At 40.8% G+C, this 20,714-nt stretch overlaps 1 protein-coding gene across 7 annotated transcripts in view; it reads right to left on the reverse strand.

Annotated features, from left to right (window-relative positions):
• ZMIZ1 (zinc finger MIZ-type containing 1) overlaps positions 1–20,714 on the reverse strand; it is a 344,034-nt gene that overhangs the window by 15,658 nt on the left and 307,662 nt on the right. For 5 of the 7 annotated variants that reach the window (XM_069019269.1, XM_069019267.1, XM_069019268.1 and 2 more), the window contains 13 exons: positions 19,932–20,046; positions 17,472–17,689; positions 15,812–16,010; positions 14,581–14,871; positions 13,252–13,434; positions 10,765–10,939; positions 9,289–9,475; positions 5,866–6,076; positions 4,570–4,675; positions 3,859–4,019; positions 3,484–3,551; positions 2,059–2,127; positions 1,295–1,542 (listed from right to left, as the gene is read on the reverse strand). In XM_069019269.1, the coding sequence (XP_068875370.1) occupies positions 1,295–1,542; positions 2,059–2,127; positions 3,484–3,551; positions 3,859–4,019; positions 4,570–4,675; positions 5,866–6,076; positions 9,289–9,475; positions 10,765–10,939; positions 13,252–13,434; positions 14,581–14,871; positions 15,812–16,010; positions 17,472–17,689; positions 19,932–20,046 (2,231 nt within the window). The remainder of the gene's footprint in view (positions 1–1,294; positions 1,543–2,058; positions 2,128–3,483; positions 3,552–3,858; positions 4,020–4,569; positions 4,676–5,865; positions 6,077–9,288; positions 9,476–10,764; positions 10,940–13,251; positions 13,435–14,580; positions 14,872–15,811; positions 16,011–17,471; positions 17,690–19,931; positions 20,047–20,714) is intronic. The other 2 variants (XM_069019274.1, XM_069019270.1) reach the window with 2 other exon arrangements.

Here is a 20,714-nt window from a genome sequence, read left to right on the forward strand (position 1 = left end):
GTGCCACGTGCTGAGAGACCTGTCAGACATTTAGGATAATCTGGTGCACTGCACTGATATCCCTATTGCAGAGGAAATAGGAGAGCATGGGTATCACCTGCCAGTGACGACTCAGGGTTCCAAAGAGCAGTGACTACCTCTGCTACAGGACCCATAGGGGAAGGCAGCAAAATAACATTCTAGGCAGCAATGCTCACACAAAGCCTAAACCCCACACTTGACGTGACTATCCTGTCCCCTCCTGAGTTTGAGCTGGAAATATGGTGAAGGATAGACAGCTCTGTTCTCAGGCTCTCACTGCACTTCACTCCTACTAAATGAGGGAAAAAATTGTGATTCAGTTCTTGGCTTTGTTATAGTAATCATTCATCTGTTTGAAAACCTTAAAAGTTTTATCATCTGTCATCAGTTTTGCAGCCACTGGAGCAAATTAACCGTATTTTGCACGCAATCTATATTTTTCTTCAACGCCTGCAAAAAGCACATGTATCACCTTGTAATCAATTTGGGGATTCTGATAGTGTGAACAGTTGGTCTTTTCCCAGAGCTGAACTGACTCATATCATGTTACTTGCAAAAGAAACAGTCTCTGGCTTCATGTTTTTGGAATTGTCACTATAACTGAGTTATTCACAACATACCAGTAATTTGAAAACCTTTCTCCATTGCCTGTATTTAGTTCCCTGCTCCTCAATCTGGTAGCACATGGGCAGAGGAACTCAAAAGTAATTTTCTAATGCAAAGGTGTTTGGAAAGCAGCTAAAAGCTCTTTAAAAGTCATCCCTTTTCTGGTGGCCTACTGAATGTCACTCACCTGGCCACAAGTTAACCTAATGGCCCAAGCAGCAGGGTTAATGAGTCAGGTTCTCTACTTATGTAGCGCTAGATGTTTTCACTTGAGAGTGGAACAGAAGGAAAATGCACAGAAAAAAAGGCAGAAATATGTCTGTTGTGGCAGGCCATGAATATAGAAGGTAACATAGAATGTTTCTTGATTCAGGGAGGGCTGCATGACTATGAATATGACAAGCATCAAATACTCAAAATAGTAAATAAAATAACTGAATATGACAATATACTACTAAAATATAATGCTTACTAAAATATACATTCTGTTGAACAGATGAATCTTAACTGAAAAGACTTATGCAGAATTTCAGAATTGCAGCCATATAATTTGCTTTCCTCATGCATCACTCTGAGAAGATGCACTGAGACACACCTGAATCACAAGGCTGACTGAATCACTGAGTTCTAGAGTGAGCAGTTGGGTGCACAAAGCTGTAAAACTAACCTTGGTTACCATACTCGGTGGAGTTGTTGCCTCCTGGAGGAGGGGGTAGGGATGGGTAAGGTGATGGGCCAGGACCCAAAGCTGCAATCATCTCCATTACGTTTGGCATGATCATCTGGCTTGGACTCATGGTCTTAAACCTTTTTGAGGGAATGCCATCTGGGTCATCTTTGATGTGAATATCTGACTTTATAGGGACCGGCCTCCAACTGCAAGTTGGATCAATGGTAACTTCTTCAAACTCGGAGCTGTAAAGTAATGTGAAAATTTAGCATATCAGTTGAATTTTTTAAAATCAATTCTGCTGAAGTTTCCGTAAGAATCTGCATGGTAACCAATGTTCTGAAATGCTCTGGTGTAATACAACATTAAGATCTTTCACTCCTCAAGTGTGTGCTGAAAGCAAATTTAAAAAAAGGCAACCATGAGATCACATTTCTGTGTTTACCCATACAACGAAATCCAAACATATCAATTTAGTTTGCCACCTGTGAATCAGAGGGACTGCTTGTAATTACAAGAAAGCATTTAATCCTCCATTCTGGATCTTCTGTCTCCTTCACTGGTGAGGCTGCCATTAAGAGATAACCCAAACAAGATCTATGAAGAAGATGGAAACTGATTCACTCTACCACCTGCTCCACCAAGGCGCCATGCAATAGACAAGTTCAATCACCAAGATCTATTGTGGTGTGACTATCTCAGTATTCATTACTACATCTTCTAGTTGCTTAGTCTTGGATATCAGGAGGGAGATCACTTACTTTTGTATAGCATTCAGAATGCCCCACATATACTGGTCAACCTCCAAGCCCTCCAAGAGAGCAGTTTTACTAGAAAGTAAAAAGAAACAAACTTCATGTTAGAATATTGCTAGGGAAAGAATGATTTGGGGCAAATAGTTTTAGTTCTACATCTACATTACCAGGATATTTACATCAAACAGATGAGATAAGGATATGTCTACTTGTGTGTTTCCACAAGCTGTTCACATTCTTTAAGTAATTTTTGTTAGTGAAATACGTTGCAAATTTAAAGTATTTTCAAACACAGCAGATCTCTCCTGTGAACGTCAGTTAGCACTATTTTTTTTAATTAGATCTTTCTCTTTTTTTGAGCTCCACAGTACTATGGCTTCAAAGCAACTATGTATTACAGCTATTTTACTTAAGATCAGCACAGATGGGGACAGAACAAAACAAAACCAGAAATGATTTAGCTATGTAGGCACTTAGATCTGAATGCAGGTGCTCATGCTCAGAGAAACAGTACAAAAATTTAGCCTGGATGCATGAATACATGAATTAAGAAAGCAAGATATCCAATTCTTGTGATATTTTTAGCCCAACTTAGGAGAAAGAAAAGATTTGGGCAGTTTGGAGAAAGCACTTGTGTGTTAGGACATGAATCAACCATGGACAGTAATTGAAACAAGCTCATCTCCAGCCTGCCATGTCCACAGAACAGCCAGAATGGAGAATCCCCACTGCTGTCTGTACCTAACACTGGCTGGCAGAGCAGGGACCCAAGTGGAGACTTGTGCAGACCCAGTGCCAGCTACAGCTGCTGGAGCTGAAAAGCCCTGGCTCCTCAGCTGAGGCTGGAACACACTCCCAACCCTGTGCACTGAGCACAGGAGGTTACAGACACTGGACAGGCCTGCAGACGTTCTGCTGTTTTTTCTGCCCAGTTAAACATATGGATGGACAGTCTGTAACCACTTCTGAGTTTTTCTTCCATTTTTTCTGCAGTATACTAGCTGTTTTCTGGTCAAAACATAAGTTTGAAATTATGCCAAGGTATCCATCCCTCTTTTCCTCTAAGCAACAACTCCAACTTTTGCTCCCTGGAAATTTTTTACTTTTTTAAAAATTAGCCTTAGTCTGGATTGTAGATACCTGCCTTATCAATGTAAATATTTGAGCCTCTTTTGAACTCTACACAACCCGTTGATAATCTGTAATGAAAGCTTGTGAGAAAGTATCTCGTTATATGTTTTTAAATTTCTAATAATCCAGGGTGGCAAAATATTGCAAGAATTCTCATTGGACTTTATGCTCTTTAAGTAAATGTGATATATAAACCTTATTTCCTAGAACTTCCTTCTTCTCCCCTTCATCACCTTAAATATGATCTAAATTTGGTCAAATTGTGTACAACTGCATTTTATGTAGTATGGGCTCACTTACTTGCATACTGGACACCGCCAAGTTCCTCTTTCACAGTTCAGTTGCAAGTAAGATTCCAGATCAAAGCACTAGGTATCAGAAAGAAACAAAAAGGAAAAAACCAAACCAGACAAAACAAAAGGAAACAAACGGAAAATTCTGTATTAAATGAATCAGTTAGACAAAAGTAAAACTGACATGAAAAAAGCCTGCTAGCACTGATAACTAAACCAAACAGCTTACTTTTCCCCTCTACATTAAACATATATACAGTTAATTACTGAGGCTGACAGACACAAATGCCATGTATTAGGTGCTCTCATACGATAAGCAAGCTGACAGTACTGTAACAACACATGGCTGAGGGAACCCTGCCAGGAACTGGCATCTACTCACTTGTACATGCTTGCAGTCGTGACCCCTCGCCGGGAGCTGAATCCGCCGGAATGTGATCGGACACTTCAGAGACACTTTAATGGCAGTCTGCTCTACTCCATCTTCCCCATTTAGTGTTGCATTGCCAGAGGAAGCTGCCACGCTGCTGAAGTTCCTCTTGACTGCTCAGGAAGAAGGTGAGTATAGATGTGAGAAAGCACAAGTGTATTGTAAGTTTTAACACTGAAATATGAAAGACCAACACTTCAACATTTAAGGGACAATGGAATGACCAGTATACCCACAGAGGTGTAATCTGTGTAATTTAGACCATTCTACTGTGCAGACAAACCACCACACATGCATATCAGACAAGTGCACAACAGTGCTTGTCATACAAGCACTGAAAACAGCCCTAGATAAATAAAGAATAAATCTTCCTTTCAGGTGAGTCAGAAACAAATATGGGGGAAAAGCCAGAGAGATTCCCCTGGAATAGGACAGCCTTCTTTAGGAAATAAGCTTGTGTCTTTGGAAATTCATTACCTCCACACAAATAGTCCGCAATATTTGAGGATACCAAGGATTCATCTACCCACATCATGTTCTGGAAAATCCTTAAGTACAGCTTAAGGTTATCAATGAACAAGTAAAATCTGGTGTAGAGATAGCTTATCACAACTGAACATAGGCATTCTGGAAAGTCATCACCCACACAAAATGCAAACTCACTCTTAGTGATACAATGTTCTGCTGGGAGGAGGCGTTTCTTTAGTAGACCTTGAAGTACAGAGCGAACCGATGGCCGGTGCACCAACTGCAACACGAACAAGTGTGACTGCAAGAAGACACATTTTGTTAGGAAGAGAACCAAACACACATGTTCAGTACACTCCTGAACAGAGCTGCACTCTTCCCTTGGACACTTGGTTTCTGTGAGAGCCTGAGGCTTAAAAATAAAAGCTGTTTCTGCTCTGCTGAGCACACACGCTCCCTTATGGATATTCTGCACACTGTGCAGTTGCTCCATGCTTAATGTATACAAGGGCTTTAAAAAAAGCAAGGATCTTCTGCATTTTCTCCCTCCTTAATATTCAGCATACGTACAGCTGACATATTAATCTCTGACATCAGGGTTTATTTTTAAAACTCTGGACTGTCTGACACAGTCTAGCCTACCTGCCTGCCCTCAGACTATGTGGGAAGCTGCGAAAACAATTTTCAACTGATGTGCCTGGAATCAGTTGAATCTTCTTACCCAACACAGAGCTCGTTGTGATTCACAGGATGCTGCCCCCTGCTCTTAGCCACCAGATAAATGACATTACGCAGGGAAACATCCGTGTGAAGTAAAGCAAAATGGGTGGATGGCTTCTTGTCAAAGTGCCTCACACTGTGACCTTGTGAGAGCTAGCAGCTTGCTTTATTGTCAGTGACAAGAGAACAGTCAGAAGCTCAGACTGGGTTTGCAGAACAGTCTGCATTAAAAATACAGTACTCAACCCTGAGAGTAACTAACCCATGGAAAAGGAGGAAGGGGAAAGCTGAATGGTCTAGATTGCATCATTGAATATGAGTTTTTCATCTGAAAAAGTACTTGAAAAATCATCACCAGCACCAACGATTATGATGGTGATGTTTTCATGACAAACCACAGACCATTTAATACACTGTGTAAATGAAATTAGTACCATCAGCAGTCTTCAGCACAATAATCTACTTCTACAGCAATAGACTTCAGCCACCTGGTTACACAGGCACACATGAGATAGTAGGAGACCAAACTCCCTTCCTCCCCTAGACCACGAACCTTGTCAGAGAAGGTTCACTACATTCTGCAACAGTTAAGCAGCAAAAATTTCCATATTAGCACTCTGACTGTGTCAACATCATTAAGTACAAACCTTACCAGAAAAAGGCACGGAAAAAAATGAGAGTAAGGCTCTTTCAGCTCAGGCAATACTTGCAAACTGTTCTAAATGGCAAACTCAGCACCAGCAGCTGCAGCCGTGAGCTCGGTGTACTTACGCAACAACACGCCGTGACTGTAATCTGAATCGTGTTTCTCCCTGGCTGGCAGACGTGCTTCAGGTGCAGAGGTTTATGAGATGTCTTGTTGTCACCACGTTCGATGGTAAGTGGGGTTGCATTAACGCTGACCTGGACTGAAGCTGGCCAGTTTGTGTTCATTTGTCTGTCTTCATGGTGATAGCACTTAAACTGCAATTCCAAGTCAGACCTGCACAATAATCAATAAATCTTCCTTTAACTTTGCTTTCATACTGCAGAAGGAGGTCGTTTTTATGCTAGGAACATTTTTCTTGATCAATCAGATTATTTTTCTTGGGATTATTGCCATTAAAGATATAACATAGTTCCTTCATAAAAGCCCTTAACAGAAGCAAGTCATGATGAATTCATAATGCAAGCATGCCCCAAAGTTGTTCATATTTTATACTTATAAAGGCCTTTTCAAGGAAACATCTCAAACCTCTTTGCAAACCCAGGCCATGGAGTGATCCTGCAGAAAGAAGAGTGTTAACATCAGGTAGGTCCTTCCTGTGTTAGGAGATAAGAATGAGAAAGCAATATGCTGCAGTGGGTTGTGCTGGAAGTCTGGATTCTTCACTACCTCCAAGCACTTAAAGAAGCACTTGAACGAACACTTGTCAGATAAAACACAAGTACAGCTAATCCTGCCTCAGAACAGGTAAATCAACTCAGATAAAATGACTCCTATATCTCACCCTCCATCAAAATCAGCTTCTGTGATTCTAAATTAACATGGCTGTGGATTAAATCTACCCAATTTAGACCTTTCAGGGCATGAATTCCTCCCACCTCTCCTATAATAACTTCCACTCATTATTTTGCTCCTCAGAAATTAGTTCTGCAACACCTCCAAAAAAAACAAAAACACTGAGATTAAGTTAATCACAAATTAAGTGGAGACTATGACTTTAGTTTCATAAATGTACTTTAACCTTGTGTTAGGAATGAGTAATTTCAAGAAGAAATTTAAAAGAACACAGAAAACTGAACCAAAATGTCAGAATTCTGCTGTTCATGACAGCAAAAGACAGCTCAAAGTTTATTGTTCAAATTTTAAAATCTACATTCCTGAAAAATCTATGTTGCCTGAAAGAAGGTATCTTTGTAACCTCCAAGAGGAGCAGCTCGTTCAGGAGATTATCACCTTAACAGCCGTTTTCCTTAAAAAGACTTCAATCTGACTCAGCATTATCTTTCCCGGGTTTCAAAACATCAAGATTTAGCAGTGGACACAAACATGTGGGCCTTTTAAAAAGAAAATTATAAAACACAAGTTACCCAACCTTTCAACATAATCCACCTACATGAAGTCTTCTCAGGCTTTTTTTCAGTATTTTATTAACCATTTTCTGAAAGCTCTCTCTGCAAGTTCCACTCAGTTTCTCACCTCAAGAGAACACAGCACAATAACCCACACCTGGAGGGAAGCAAGGCTTGGTACCTCTGATATAAAACCCAAGCAGATGAGGTGAGCAGGCCTGCTGAGTGTCACAGGGTGGTGACAGACCTCAGGAGAGCCTCGTGTTCTCAGCACACAGTGTCTCCACCGTGGGACGTTATTAATAACAGAGCAGTGTGACGACTGAACCAGCTTCAAGGAGACATTTTCCCCGCCTTCAACCTTTCTGTTTCTTGTAACCATGAAAAGTTCCCATGGGGAGAAAAATACTTGCATTGCTATTCATTATGTGTGTACATGTGAGAGGTTTTGCCGAATATTTTAACTGGCAGAAAAATATTGAGAATTGGCTCGGTTCCACCATTCTCTATAAAAACCAAAATCCATCCACACATGTGACTAATTCATTTTTCTGGCATCCATCCAGCCCTGAGTTAAATGTGAAATGACTTCATTACTGGACTATCCATTCTCCCCACTGTTAACAGGCTTTTCAAAACAGCAGACCTGAGCACAGTTTACCTATGAGTCTTCATTAAAATAAGTTTAAATAAAGGCTATGTGTTTGGTGAGCGAAGGAAGAAAGAAAGAACAGATATTAAGAAACAGCCTCATGCCTCAGTGAAGCACTATAAATCTACTGAATGAGCCAGCACAATCCCCAGTAGTGATTACTTATTAATAAGAACTTGCAAATAACTGCCAAAACTCCCTCTGCTGCGAGTACTCCACGATAATGAAATGCAAGTAAGCAATAACTGACCTCAAAGTTAGGTGTTAATTATTGGATGTGGTCTGCCTGCAATCTCCCTCCCTCCCAACCCCCAGGCTCCCTCAGGGCACAGGGGCACTGTGGCAGCAAGGACTCCTGCATCCTGCAACAAGCCTCAGCTTTAGAGCCAGAGTCCGTCCCGGGGCAGGGAAGCAAGCGCATCTCTCTGCCCACCTCACACCCTCCACACCAGGAAAATACAAGTCTCCAGTGGATTCCAGTGAATGGGAAGAAGATCCTCACAGGAAAAAAAACCTGAAGCTACACCTGCAAGCAACCTCCATGCAAGATGCCAAGCAACTAACCAGCCTCCACAGTGCACAGAGAAAGACTCGGACAATGCAATCAGCAGCCAGGATAAACACGGAGATACTTTCTGAGAAAAACTGAACAAAGAGATGCAATTATTCTGTAGTATTTGAAAATATATAAATTTTAAAAAAATTAAAGCTATGATTTTCATTTGATCTAAGGCCTTTCCATGAACATAGTGCAATCAAAACACACCCTGGAATCACTTACACAGATCTCCACTAAATACAGGAAAGTACCACCAAGGAAAAAATATTCCTCTGTGCTGGAAATAAGAATTCACTGTAAGTGAAAATCAGAAGCCTTTGTATGAGGAAAGCTATGTTCTCACATTTCTGAGCTATGTTTACTTGTGGAGTCACAGAACAGGGGGAATTTAGGAAGTTAGCTTCTGAAGTTCAGAGGATTTAAGCACTTGTCTTTCCAAATGATTTTACCAAGCCTCTAAATTTGGTCCTTACTCTTAGTAGGTTGTTTTTCATTACCAGATACTCTACACCATTTAATTTAAGCATAAACTGTAAGAGCCCTACAGAGCTACTTCTGCAACTAACATTTCAGAGGCCACAAAGCACCTGAGACTCCAGAGACGCCCAAATGAAAGTTTGCAGTGGTGTGGGTTGGGCACACCCCACTCCTGCTCCACCCAGAGCAGAAAGGATGCAATAGTTGCAGTGGTTTTTCAGACCCTGCATGCTATGTGCTATCAGCAAGGACACACAATACATATTGTGAAGCATTTTAGAACGTGTTGTCTCTGGAAAATGACAGGTGAGAGTACCTGTGAGTTCAAAGGACATTCTTCCTATCCAGGCTACAATTTTTGAAGTGAAATTCCTGGCAAATCTAAACAAATTGCCTCTGGCCTGCCACTCCTCTCTCACGGGACGCATGACTTGCACAAGGCTGAGCTCACCTCCACATCAGGGTCTGGTGTACGGTTGGCCGTAAGTGAAAGACGTGGTTGCTGACTGCCAGGTTGTGCTCCAGCCGGAAGGGCTCCAGGACAACCCCATCTCTCACAGGGAACGTCAGGCGCAGCTCATCGTTGTGGTTGGCTGGGATCGAAGAGGGAGAGAAAGCGTGAACTTTCCCTTTAGCATCTGCAGTGCAATAATAATGTGTATATTTATAGAGAATAGTAACAAATTGCACAGTGATCTGCTACTGGGTCTAACTTAGCAGGCTCACACACACACAAAAGACAATCAAAAATGACTCTATCATCTAACTGATACAAGTGACAAGGCTCAAACTGAGAGCAAGGCACAGCAGTCTTCTATTATCCCACACTTCACATTAGGACCTTAGCATTCCAGCCACAAACAGAAACCAGGCATGGCAAGAATTCTCAGTTTTTATTACTGGATAGGTTCTGTGTCCAAGCTTACTCTGTTGGTAGAAGGCTGAAAACAAATCTCTTAATTATGTCAAACTGTGATAATGTTTGTTTTCCCTGCTTTGATCAGGGATCAACATCACCCAATTAAGTTTCATAGTTTCATCAGCTGAAAACTATGTTATGACCAAAGACACTGCTATTCAATTACTATCTGAGCCCGTAAGATGAGATTTTGTGGTAACTTACAGCTGATCTATGAAGTCCAAATGGCTTTAAATCCTGTGTTCTTGCCCAAATAATACTGCAGCCCATCTTCTTCTACTTGATTTTTCAGCTATCCTGAACTCCAAACAGAGCTGCAAAGTGCTAATGCAGCAGCAGTTATTTTACAGAAAACATAAGGTTCTCCCAGCTCCCTAGTAAGTGGTAACTCCTATTGTTCACCAGTCACTTCAAACCTTCAAACATCTCACGCTAGTATCCAGTCAGAGAGATCTTGTTATTCCTGCCCTGTTCCCAGCCAAGTGTAGCTGTGACGTTGAGTGGATTTGAAAGGAACATATATCAATTTCTGGCACAGTACTGAATATTCCTAAGAAGCCTGTATGGATCACAATAGAGACACTGCTATAAATATTCACATTTTATCCTACTCTGCAGTGTTGTTCAATGAATGGCTTTGCCCTTGAACAAAATAGACGAAATGGAAGTTCATACAATAAACAAGCCTACAAAGCACACGTAACATAACCCAGAATCAAGTGTTTCATCCTCAGGAAGCATATCAAAGGAATAATTCTGGAGTAAAATCCTTACAAGTTTAACCTGGAAGAACTTTTCTGATAGTCTATTTTAGAAGAGCAGAGCAATCTTTCTCTTTCCTGTCCACTGGCTCAAGTGAGCCTACACTGTACATGCCACCTATTACAACTTAACAACTCCAGCCTCTCCCAGAGCAGCAATCAGAGATACTTTCCAGACTCTGAAATGTATGTGGCAGAGAACAGAGGAACAACAAATGACTGTGGGGGCATTCTGTTTGCTACTCACTTGGAGGTGGTGGTAAAGCATTGATATTTGGTTTAATGTCAGGTGGGAATGGTGGTTTGACATCCTGGTTAGGTGACAGGTATGGAGGAATATTGCTCCCTGGTGTCATGGGTGGCGTGGGGTTTCCTGGAACAGGTGAATGAGGGTAATTTGCCACAGGTACAGGCCTTGATGGCTAGAAAATAAATAACATCACATTGTTATTGCAGTCTTGAAATAAGAACAATAAGCCTTGTGAACAGCACTGTTATCAAATACCAAAGACAACAGACAAGGGAGGGAGGCCCCTCTGTTTCTGGAGAAGAAACCACAGGATGTCCCATGAGGCCTTCAGGGAAGAGGCACACTAGGAGAACAAAGAAGGAACTGAAACCAGCAGACCAGCCAGCTTAACTCAGGCAATGACCAGATACAAGAAAGGCTGCTAAAAGCTTTACTGTGTTCCTCTGAATGCTCTCTTTCCAAAACCAACCAGCCATTTGCTTCAGTTTTTCCACTGCACCACAGCCCACCCAGCCCTTTGTATCTCTCTGCCTTCCTCCCAAAATAGCCACAGTGCACAGAAGCCTACATGAAAAACAAAATCCAAAGACATGCAATTAGACAGTCTGTGTCCTTTTTACTTCCATCTATCCTTTCTTCTACCCTTGTTCAACTCCTCTACTCAGAATTAAAGCTCTGGGGGTCAGGGGATGTTTTTTACTCTGTGCACCTACAATTTGATTCCATTCCTAGTTTGCTGCTAGATAAGATGAACTGATAGAAAAAGGATAGTTAAGTATGAACAGTAGCTATGTATTAAAACACCTCTGGTTTAGTTTCTTATAATTAAGGGGGTGGTTACAGTCAGTGGAATAAACCAATAACCCTGATGCAAAGGAAGCTGACATTAAACAAAACTGCAGCTGCATGGCTCTCTCCTGCAATGGCTCATGTACCATATGCAGAAACACAGGACAGTGTCAGAAGATGAAAATCTTTACAGACAGCCCAAGCACTGTGACTTCAAACCTGATTCTGTATCTAAATGCTGCTCTGCTAACCTAAGATACTTGAGAGTACGTAAGAGGAGGAGTGCCTTCTCAAATCTTAAACATTTAAGTTTCTATCCATTTTTGGTTTTTATCTTTGACACACACAGTTACTATCTGCACAATCACTACAATTCAAAGGGTCAGGTTTTGTCTGTGGCAAGCTGGAATTTGCCCTATCCCTAACCAGAATAATCTGCCTTTTTAACAAGATCTCTTTTTTTCTGTTTCCAGAGCAGTCAATATTTGAATACAATATAGGGGATACATTGGAAAGACAACAAATTCCCTGTCAGAACTATCTGGTAAACAAAAAACTTAAACCCCATCTAAAATGAACCTACATAAAATGTATTTAAAAAATATGTCACTTAAAAACTTGACAGAAATCTCCTGCAGTTAGTTTAGCGTAAGTGACCGCACTGGAATTATTGTATAGAGGATCTGTCTGCTCCTCATGTTCTTCCTGACAGTGAACTGCAAAAGCTGCCATGATGCAACAGGCATTCCTTTGGGTACCACAGTGGACAGCATGGTTGCACACAGAACAGATGCTCTACAGAAAAGGGTTTTGCTTTCCCTTGATTTTCAATGGTGTTTTCCGTGTGAGTCACATCAAACAATTCCAATTCAACACCAATGTACAACTTAGATTCTTTCAGCCTACGTTCAAAATCATAATGTGGTCCAGATACTTCAACAGCTAATGCTTTAAGCAGGTCAGAACATCGATGGTCCTCCCCATTTTTATACTCACTGGAGTATACCTGTGTGTAATAGATCACTTTTGTGTGCATTTCAAAGGCGGTAAACCTCAGCAGACCCCCAGTGCAACCTTAGTTTGGAGAATACAAAGTGCTCAAGATGTATCCATAGGCAGGTTTTAGGCAACATTTTAACAACTCTAGTTCTTGCCCAAAACAAGCAGCACAGAGGGAAAAGACTGAGAAAAAAGGAGGAAGAGGTTGGAAAAAGTCATAGAAACTTCAGTTCAAAGATGAAACCTACAGCTGGAACACTTTTGAAGTTTGGCCTGGCTTAATCCAACAGTGACCACTGTAGGTCCGAAACTGGAATGCTGCAATATGGAACTTGTTTATTACAAATTTCTATAGTTGCATTCTTGTAGGGGACTATGAATAGGTGAAAATAGTACACCTGAATCCCATTACGTACTTCTTTTTACAAGCTATTTTTAAAGCAAACCCAACATTTTCTTGTAAAAGCCCCTAATGAGCTGCAGCAACATTCAATTTTCTTTATGAACTGCTCTGAAGTTGCAATACAACTTGGCTGATTGACTTGATTCTATGATACCCAAGACACTAGTAAAAACTCGGGTGTTTTTTTCTCTCTTTCCTTTAGCTATGTACAAACAGTATCTATGAAACCATTAATGTGACTTCATTAATAAACAGCCACCAGAACAGAACAAGATAATCTTAAGAATTCTTACCTTATAATACTGCCCCATGTTGACTGTTGGAGGAGGGTACTGCCCTGTGTTTTGCTGGCTTGGCATCCTCTGTCCAGGATAGTTGGGAGATGTAAGGGGTCTTGGAGGGTTGGGAGTGGGGTACTGACCAGGCTGGTTTGGAAACTGGCTGTTTGGTCCATACTGCTGGTTTCCATAATTCGGCTATTTCAGGACAGGGATACAAGAAGACAAAGATGTTTTATGCAAACAGCTTTCTACTATGGATTATTAGCATACATTCAGTAGTAGCACAATCAAAACAAACAAAAACCCCTTCAGATGAATACTTCTTAAAAGCATAAAAATCTTGCAAACCAAAGTGGGGTAAGACACACACACTCAGCCTTGCAATGCTGTCAAAGGGCACCGTGCTGGAAGAAACCAGAATTACAACCAGATGCAACATTCACAAAATCTCTGTGTTTTTGCAAGTGCTAGCACACCCAAGCCTGGGGCTCCTTTTTCAGATGTAGCATGGAACCACAAAAAGAAAAAGTAAAATAAATAAATAAAATAAAAAACAAAAACCAAACCAAACCAAACCAAACAAAAACCTGGAACAGGCAAGAGCATAGAAGCTGTGCTGCTCACATTTGCTTTTTCAACCCAACTGCTCTGCTGGCCTCTTGCTAAAGTGTTTAGCAATACTTTAACAATGAAAGAGAAGTTCTAACTAGTCATAAGCACTTTGCTAGTGCCAGCTAAGATTGTACTGTGGTTTTGGAATTGAAGTCATGAAAATTGGAACTCTAAAGGTAGTAAAATGTCAATTTGAAAAATCAACTTATTGATAAGATGTTTTCATAAATGAACCTTTCAAAAAACAATAGGCAAATATCATCTGCAAAATTCTAGCCCAACAAACATGCAACATTTATGGCACTGTTCAGAACTGACTGTTGGAAACATGAACATATTCACTTACAATGAAAAAACCTGATTCTGAAGTGGCAAAAAGAGATTTAAAGTCATCCTTAAAATATGAAATCTGAAGAAAAAATCATGTGAACAAGCCACATTTTGTGTTTTCTTAACTTATTTGTAAATAAGTGGCAGTATTTACAGAGTGAAAAGCCTGAGAGAAGCAATTTAATGACCATTATCTTGACTAACATAGCAAGGGTGAACCTGAATAGTTTAAAGCCAAAAAGGAAGAGCTGCTCCCGCTTATATTTTAATGGCTGTAGCCCTACCAAGGCTGGAACAAAGATGTACCTGTCCTAAAGGGATGTGCACCACACATTACCTGGTATGTTGCAACTTGCAGTGAAAATAACAGTGTACACAAAATAATGCTTATTTTATTACCTCTCCTGGGTATGGTCTCTTTATGCCCTGTATAGGCAAAGATTGGGGCCGTGGACCTGGATAGGCCTGCTGAGGCATCCTCTGCCCATGGGTGCTGAAGGGGCTCATTCCAGGAGGCCGAGGCTGGTTCATGCCCATGGGCGGCCCGCTCATGCTGGAAGGTGTCATTCCTGCTCCCATGCTTGCTGGGTTCATGTTGCCTGGCATAGAGGCAGGACCACGGGGACCAGGCTGGTTCATAAACTGGTTGTTGTAAGCCTGAGTTGGACCCATCTGGAAAGAGGAACAAACCTTCAACGGAAGAAGAAGAAAAAAAAAAAAAGAATAAAATGCGACATGCATTTATAAAATGGGAAGAGGGAGCCGAACATGCTTTTGGGGAAGGGAAGAAGGGAAGGATTTATGTCGCATTTTCCTTCAATGTTCTCTAACATTTGATGGGCGGTGATGTTATTTATAATAAAAATCCAATTGGAATTGGAAAAGGCGTAAGAGTGGAAGACAGATGTAAGTGTACGGTGAGAAATTAAATTGTTTCAATTGGCTGGTCTAGTACTGTAATGTTGGCTGTGTAAACAGAGCACAACACTACAGTTTCTAAGACCCTGTGTTTCTCATCACCTGGCACATGGACCCATATACTTCAGAATTCAGAGAAGTAGAAAAGGTAAGGAGGAAAAACCTGAATTGATCAAGCCCTTGTTTATTTTAAGAAAAAAGTTATTCCATGAAGTCATGACAGGCTAGAAGTTACAGATCACTGGAAATTCATGTCTCACATAGCTGCCCTTATAGACAAAATTATTAAAAAACAAATCCCTTTTCTGTTGTTGTTTCCTTGTTTGAAGGGAAATAACCCAAACAACCAGCTGCAGTTAGCAAAACAAACAACTGTCCAAGAGCTACAAAACCTATTGCAAGATTCTAGAACATTTCACTAGGTACTCAAATTTAGAGGGCTGGGAAAGGCAGCAATATTACATCAAGTCAAATGCAGCTGTAACTTTGAGAAATCTTCAGGATTTTTTAAGAGGCAACCCCTAAACTACAAAATACAGTTAGGCAAGTTTTATAGGGAAAAACATGGGAGACTGACTCATACCTACACACACACATTCCAGCAGTTTCTCATAAGCATTTCCAACCATGCTCATGCGCAAAAAAACCCATACAGTAGGCACCCTAACAAAGACAACAGTGGGAAGGACAGCCAATATGAAGACTCTCTTACCGGTCCATACTGGTTCATGTCCTTATTCTGTGTTTCCTGAAGGGCTGCCACAGTGGCTGTAGCTGTAGCTGTTGCTGTAGCAGCTGCAGCTGCAACTGCAGCAGCGGCGGCAGCTGCAGCTGGCTGGGTGAAATCAGCTGGTGGCCTCGTGTGGGGGGGAATCCCCATTCCTGCGGGGGTATTTGGGCCTCCAGGGTAACTAACAGGGAAGAAAAGAAAGAAAGCCAGAATTAAGATGTGCCTGGTGAATTTTGTTTTGAACGTTGGTGTGATCCTCACCTGGAACTGTTCCAAAAGCACGTATCAATGACTAATGAAAGCCAGCAGGACAGGTAATTAGTGTGTACAGGAGACACGGGTTGCATCTACAGGTTACACCCGTTGCCCAGGTGCAACAGTCGTAGGGCTGCCACTGGGATTGCAAGGCACTGCCAGCAGTCATTTCAGGGGCAGTGAACTGCTTTGCAACTCTGTAGCTTCCTGCAAAGTAGAACTGAACTCCTGAAAGTTAATGCTCAATTAATCCCTGTAGTTAATCCCAGTAGTGTAGGGGCAAACGCGCAGCAGCAGGAACAGCGAACTTCCTCCACGAAACCACATTCATCTGCCTCAGTGGTGAATTATGGCAAGTGTTCAAGATATCATAAAAGCTTTTCTCCCTGAACCTTAGCAGAAAGGCCAGGAGAGACCCAATGCAATCAACTCTACTGGATCCCACACAATGTATTCTGCAGTTCCTACCCATCTCCTCCATTGATCCTAAAATAAACTAAGCTAAGACATGCCTTTCCCACCTCAAATTATCAAATATCTTTATAAATATGGGCCAATATACTGTTCCCATTTTACAGGCGTTAATACAAAGCTGAAGAAACTTTTTGGCTTGTTCAAGGTCACTCAGTAGATCAGTGGCAGAGATGAAGGAAGAGATAAACCCTCTTTCCCTGAGTCCCAGGCTTATATTCTTCACACTAGACTGCCTATGCTAACAGCAGCAGTCTTTTCAGCAGCCTTTGCAATGGGACCATAAATAGTGGTTTCAGTTAAGTGCCCTCACCATCCCTGTTTGCAAAGTACAGACACAGAAAGTCAAACTGTAACTAATGCCAGACTATTAGTTTTGGATTTTATGACTAAGGCAGCATTTATTTCCCCAAAATAAATATACAACATGACCATCCTTTTTAACAAACATCTTCATTCCAAATTCTTTTCGAATTCCTGCTGTGGAGTAAGTCTTTGGGCAGAAATATTCTATTGCATAGGAAACTACTTTGCCCAGTACCCAAGATCACTCCTCCATATGCACATAGAAATTATACCATCAATACCTTTCACATCCTGGCCTTATTAAATGTTAATCATTCCTAAGCCTGTGGTCTGTTTAACAATCTCTCTTAATTAAAACTTTATTTTGGAGGTTTATTAGAGCTAATTGATTGACCTAAGCCATTTCCATTTACTGTGATGAATTTCTTTGCAGTTTGGGTAGCTGATTTCTGAAGCTGTAAAAGCAGTATGTGATTCAGTTAACCAGCATAAAATATCTACTGAGACTTTATAAAATTAAAATAAGACCATGACACTTCTGCCAGGTCACTAAAACAAGCTTCATCAAGTATTTACATCCATTTTCCACCTCACAAGAAGTAAATCTTACCTGCCACCAAAACCTCCACTTCCAGGATAATTGGGTCGCCCATACATGCCCTGCTGTATGTACGGCTGAGTGGAGCCTGCCTTGGCTGAAAATTGTTGCTGCTGTCCAGCAAACTGAGGGGAATTGATTCCAGGGTTGCTGGTTGTCATCCCAGAAGCCATGGGATTTCCTGCTGGGTTCATAGGGTTGTTAGCATTTGCCATTGGATTTCCCAGCACCTGCAAGAAGAAATGTGAGAGTAAGGGGCTGTACCTTGAACTACTTCAAGCAAATTAAGTTGATTTGCTGCAGTCGTTAAATTAAAACTTAGCCACCCTGTACTCTGAACTCTAATGAGCACAGACCTCACTGATGTCTAGGTGCACATTCCTGGTGATTTCTCCTTTTGCCATTTCCAAACAAATAGGAGATTTTTAACTAGGTGGAACCCAAATTAATATGCTTATAAAAAACGTTTATGACAAAGACGTGCTACAACCATGCTGTGACCATTCATCTGACTACAAGAAAAGACAGAGCTTTTTTTCTGAGTGAGAGTGAGGGGGTGAGGGGTTTTTTGGTTGGTTGGTTGGGTTGGATTGTATTGGTTTGTTTGTTTGATACAGGACTTTGAAGTAACTTGGAACTAGTCAGTCCCACTGGCACAACGCAAAGGATACTACAGATGCAAAAATGGTGAAAGAACATATTTCAGTAGCTTAACCTATTCTTGAATCTCTAAATAGTGTACAAAAGTCTATCGGTTATTTTTATTGCTTCTTGTAAAATAATCCTCTGTTCTCTTTATAAAAGGATAGGTTTTGCACGCTAAAAGGATTTTTTTTTCCAAATTGCTACAATTTCCATGGAGATGTAAGTGTGGCTGTTCATGGATCACCTGCATGAGATATCCCAAAAAGTCTCCTACTTGGGAAGAAACTTAGTGGTCATGATTTTTGCAGAAGACTAACTCAGCAGCTTCAGGCATTTGAGAAAAGGAATTGGTGAGCCCAGCTCATTCCTTTCCCTCGAAGACTTACAGGAAATCCTGACATTCATTTCAATCTGCTCTGAGCAGCTATAACCAAGCTTCATGTTCCAGAGTTTCACTGCTCCCTTGCAGTGACTCTGAAGAAGCATTTTCTTTCTTCATGCAAAACACTTTTTCCCTTCTATTGCACAGTCCTCTGAAGTATCATGACGAGTTCAAGTAACATTATGTTATTCTTACGATAGAACAAAACTCTGAGGTTTTTTTTACACTTTCCTTTTGCCTTTTTAAGCGTGAAAGAAACTGTATTTTCCTTTTCTGGCCAATATATAGACCAACATGTTTACTCAGGTATTTCTCTCCCAGATGGGATATCTTTTCTTTTAAGGTGTTAAAAGAAACCAACAGTAATAAAACATGTTATAGATCTTGTAACTGTTTCCTCTCCTTATTTTATTGAAGAAAGATTTGCCATAACCAGTGCTTACATTACTGCCACATGAGTATCTATATGACTTGGCCTCTGAATAATTTCTTGTTCAAATGGCTCATTCCATTACAATTTCATTTCCAATTTTCTTACCAAAATTAAAATAATAACCGAAAAATCCCTAGAAAATTTTGTATGGGATCTAATGCCACTTGGTTTGAACAAGGTAGAAACAATAGGTTAGATTTATGTACCATTTGCACTCATTAACGACGGTGATGTGTTTTGAGCTCTTCATCTATGGTGTAAGCAAAGCCCAGACTGTCTGAGCACTTAATTTGTGCCACATCCCTGGGAGTGTGCACTATCACTAGTAACTGGTAACTTCTTCATAAAAGCAGCTTCTTTTTGTATATAGTATAATTCAAAATATAACACACAAGAAAAAGAGAGTTAAGAGTGGAGAGAACCAAATGAAAATCCAGGAAGTATGGCTCTCACCTGGAAGTCAAGAGCCCATGCTTCTGTTCCAATGCATATTGAAATATTTTTGCAAAGTTAGACAGCACTAACAGGAGAGACTGGAAAGAACACAGCCTAAAATTGGTAGCTAGCAGGTCGGTGTGGGGGTAGACTTGGTACTGAATTTCACCAGCCCACAAGTACAACACAACCCCAGGTAAAATCAACAACTATCATTTGGTGAATCTAGCTAAAATTTTTGTTTTTAATCGAACTCTTCACATTCAACCAGAATTTCCAAGAGGTTTAGGATTACTCCAAACCCATGCTTTCAGTGTTGAAACCACACAGTGCAAAATATGAGGTAAACCCAAGCCTGACATTCGCATGCAGCTAAAGAAGTGACTGATTCAAGCTCTCAGACACCTCCTGTTCAATGCCACCAAAGAGGACATGACTGGGAAAATAATGCATCATATACAACAAAGAAGACAGACACTGCTGTTGATCCCAAGAGAATTTCCAAAATAACTCCCATTTTACAAACATAAGCAAAAATGCATATCTAGAGCAAAGAAGGCATAAAAATGAATCTTACCTGGCTTTGAGAGGTGTTAGTCACACCCCATACTGTGGTGACCACTGATAAAGAGCCTGGAGGCTGGTTGGTATTTTGTTGCCAGGGAACAGAATCATAAGGGAAAGACCCATCACTGCAAAAACAAATATTCAGGATTTAGGAAGAGATTTAGGAAGTTTGAACTGGGGCAAATTGCTGGTGGGGACAAAAGAATTAACATCTGACATTACCTTAACTCTCCACTTCTCCTCCACTATTAGCCTAGTATTCTCAGAGGCATGAAGTTTCTTTAATAGCAACGTGATCCTATCAAACCACACAGAATGGATGAATTCCTTAACTATATTGAAGCATGGGGCTTTTACCATAAAAAGGTCTGTTAGCAGTGAAAGTCCAACTAAACTCGAGGGCAGAGTTTAAACAAGGACATTAAGTTACTCAGAAGCACGTATTTTTTTGCAATTCATCTCAAACTCTTCAACAATCACTGCTTCAGCTGCCTTGTATCAATTCAATTAGATTTTGAGACCAGACTACACCTCCACTGTCTGCAGTGGGTCCCCAAATGGCCAGAAAAGCCTTTAAAGCAATAGCAGTTCAACATAATTTTGAAAAGTAAATTGAAATTCAGATAGTGTTCTCCCACATGATGGATAAGCTGCATGCCAAAAATGGTATTAGCTAATCAGCATTCTAGAAAATCAACTGCAGATATACAACACGTCTTTCAGATAAATATGTGGATGAGAGGATTGGGTTTTTCCATTAGCTTTGTCCACAGATACAAGCAAACACTTCTTA

The sequence above is a fragment of the Aphelocoma coerulescens genome, chromosome 6 (assembly GCF_041296385.1).
Source record: "Aphelocoma coerulescens isolate FSJ_1873_10779 chromosome 6, UR_Acoe_1.0, whole genome shotgun sequence".
NCBI lineage: Eukaryota > Metazoa > Chordata > Aves > Passeriformes > Corvidae > Aphelocoma > Aphelocoma coerulescens.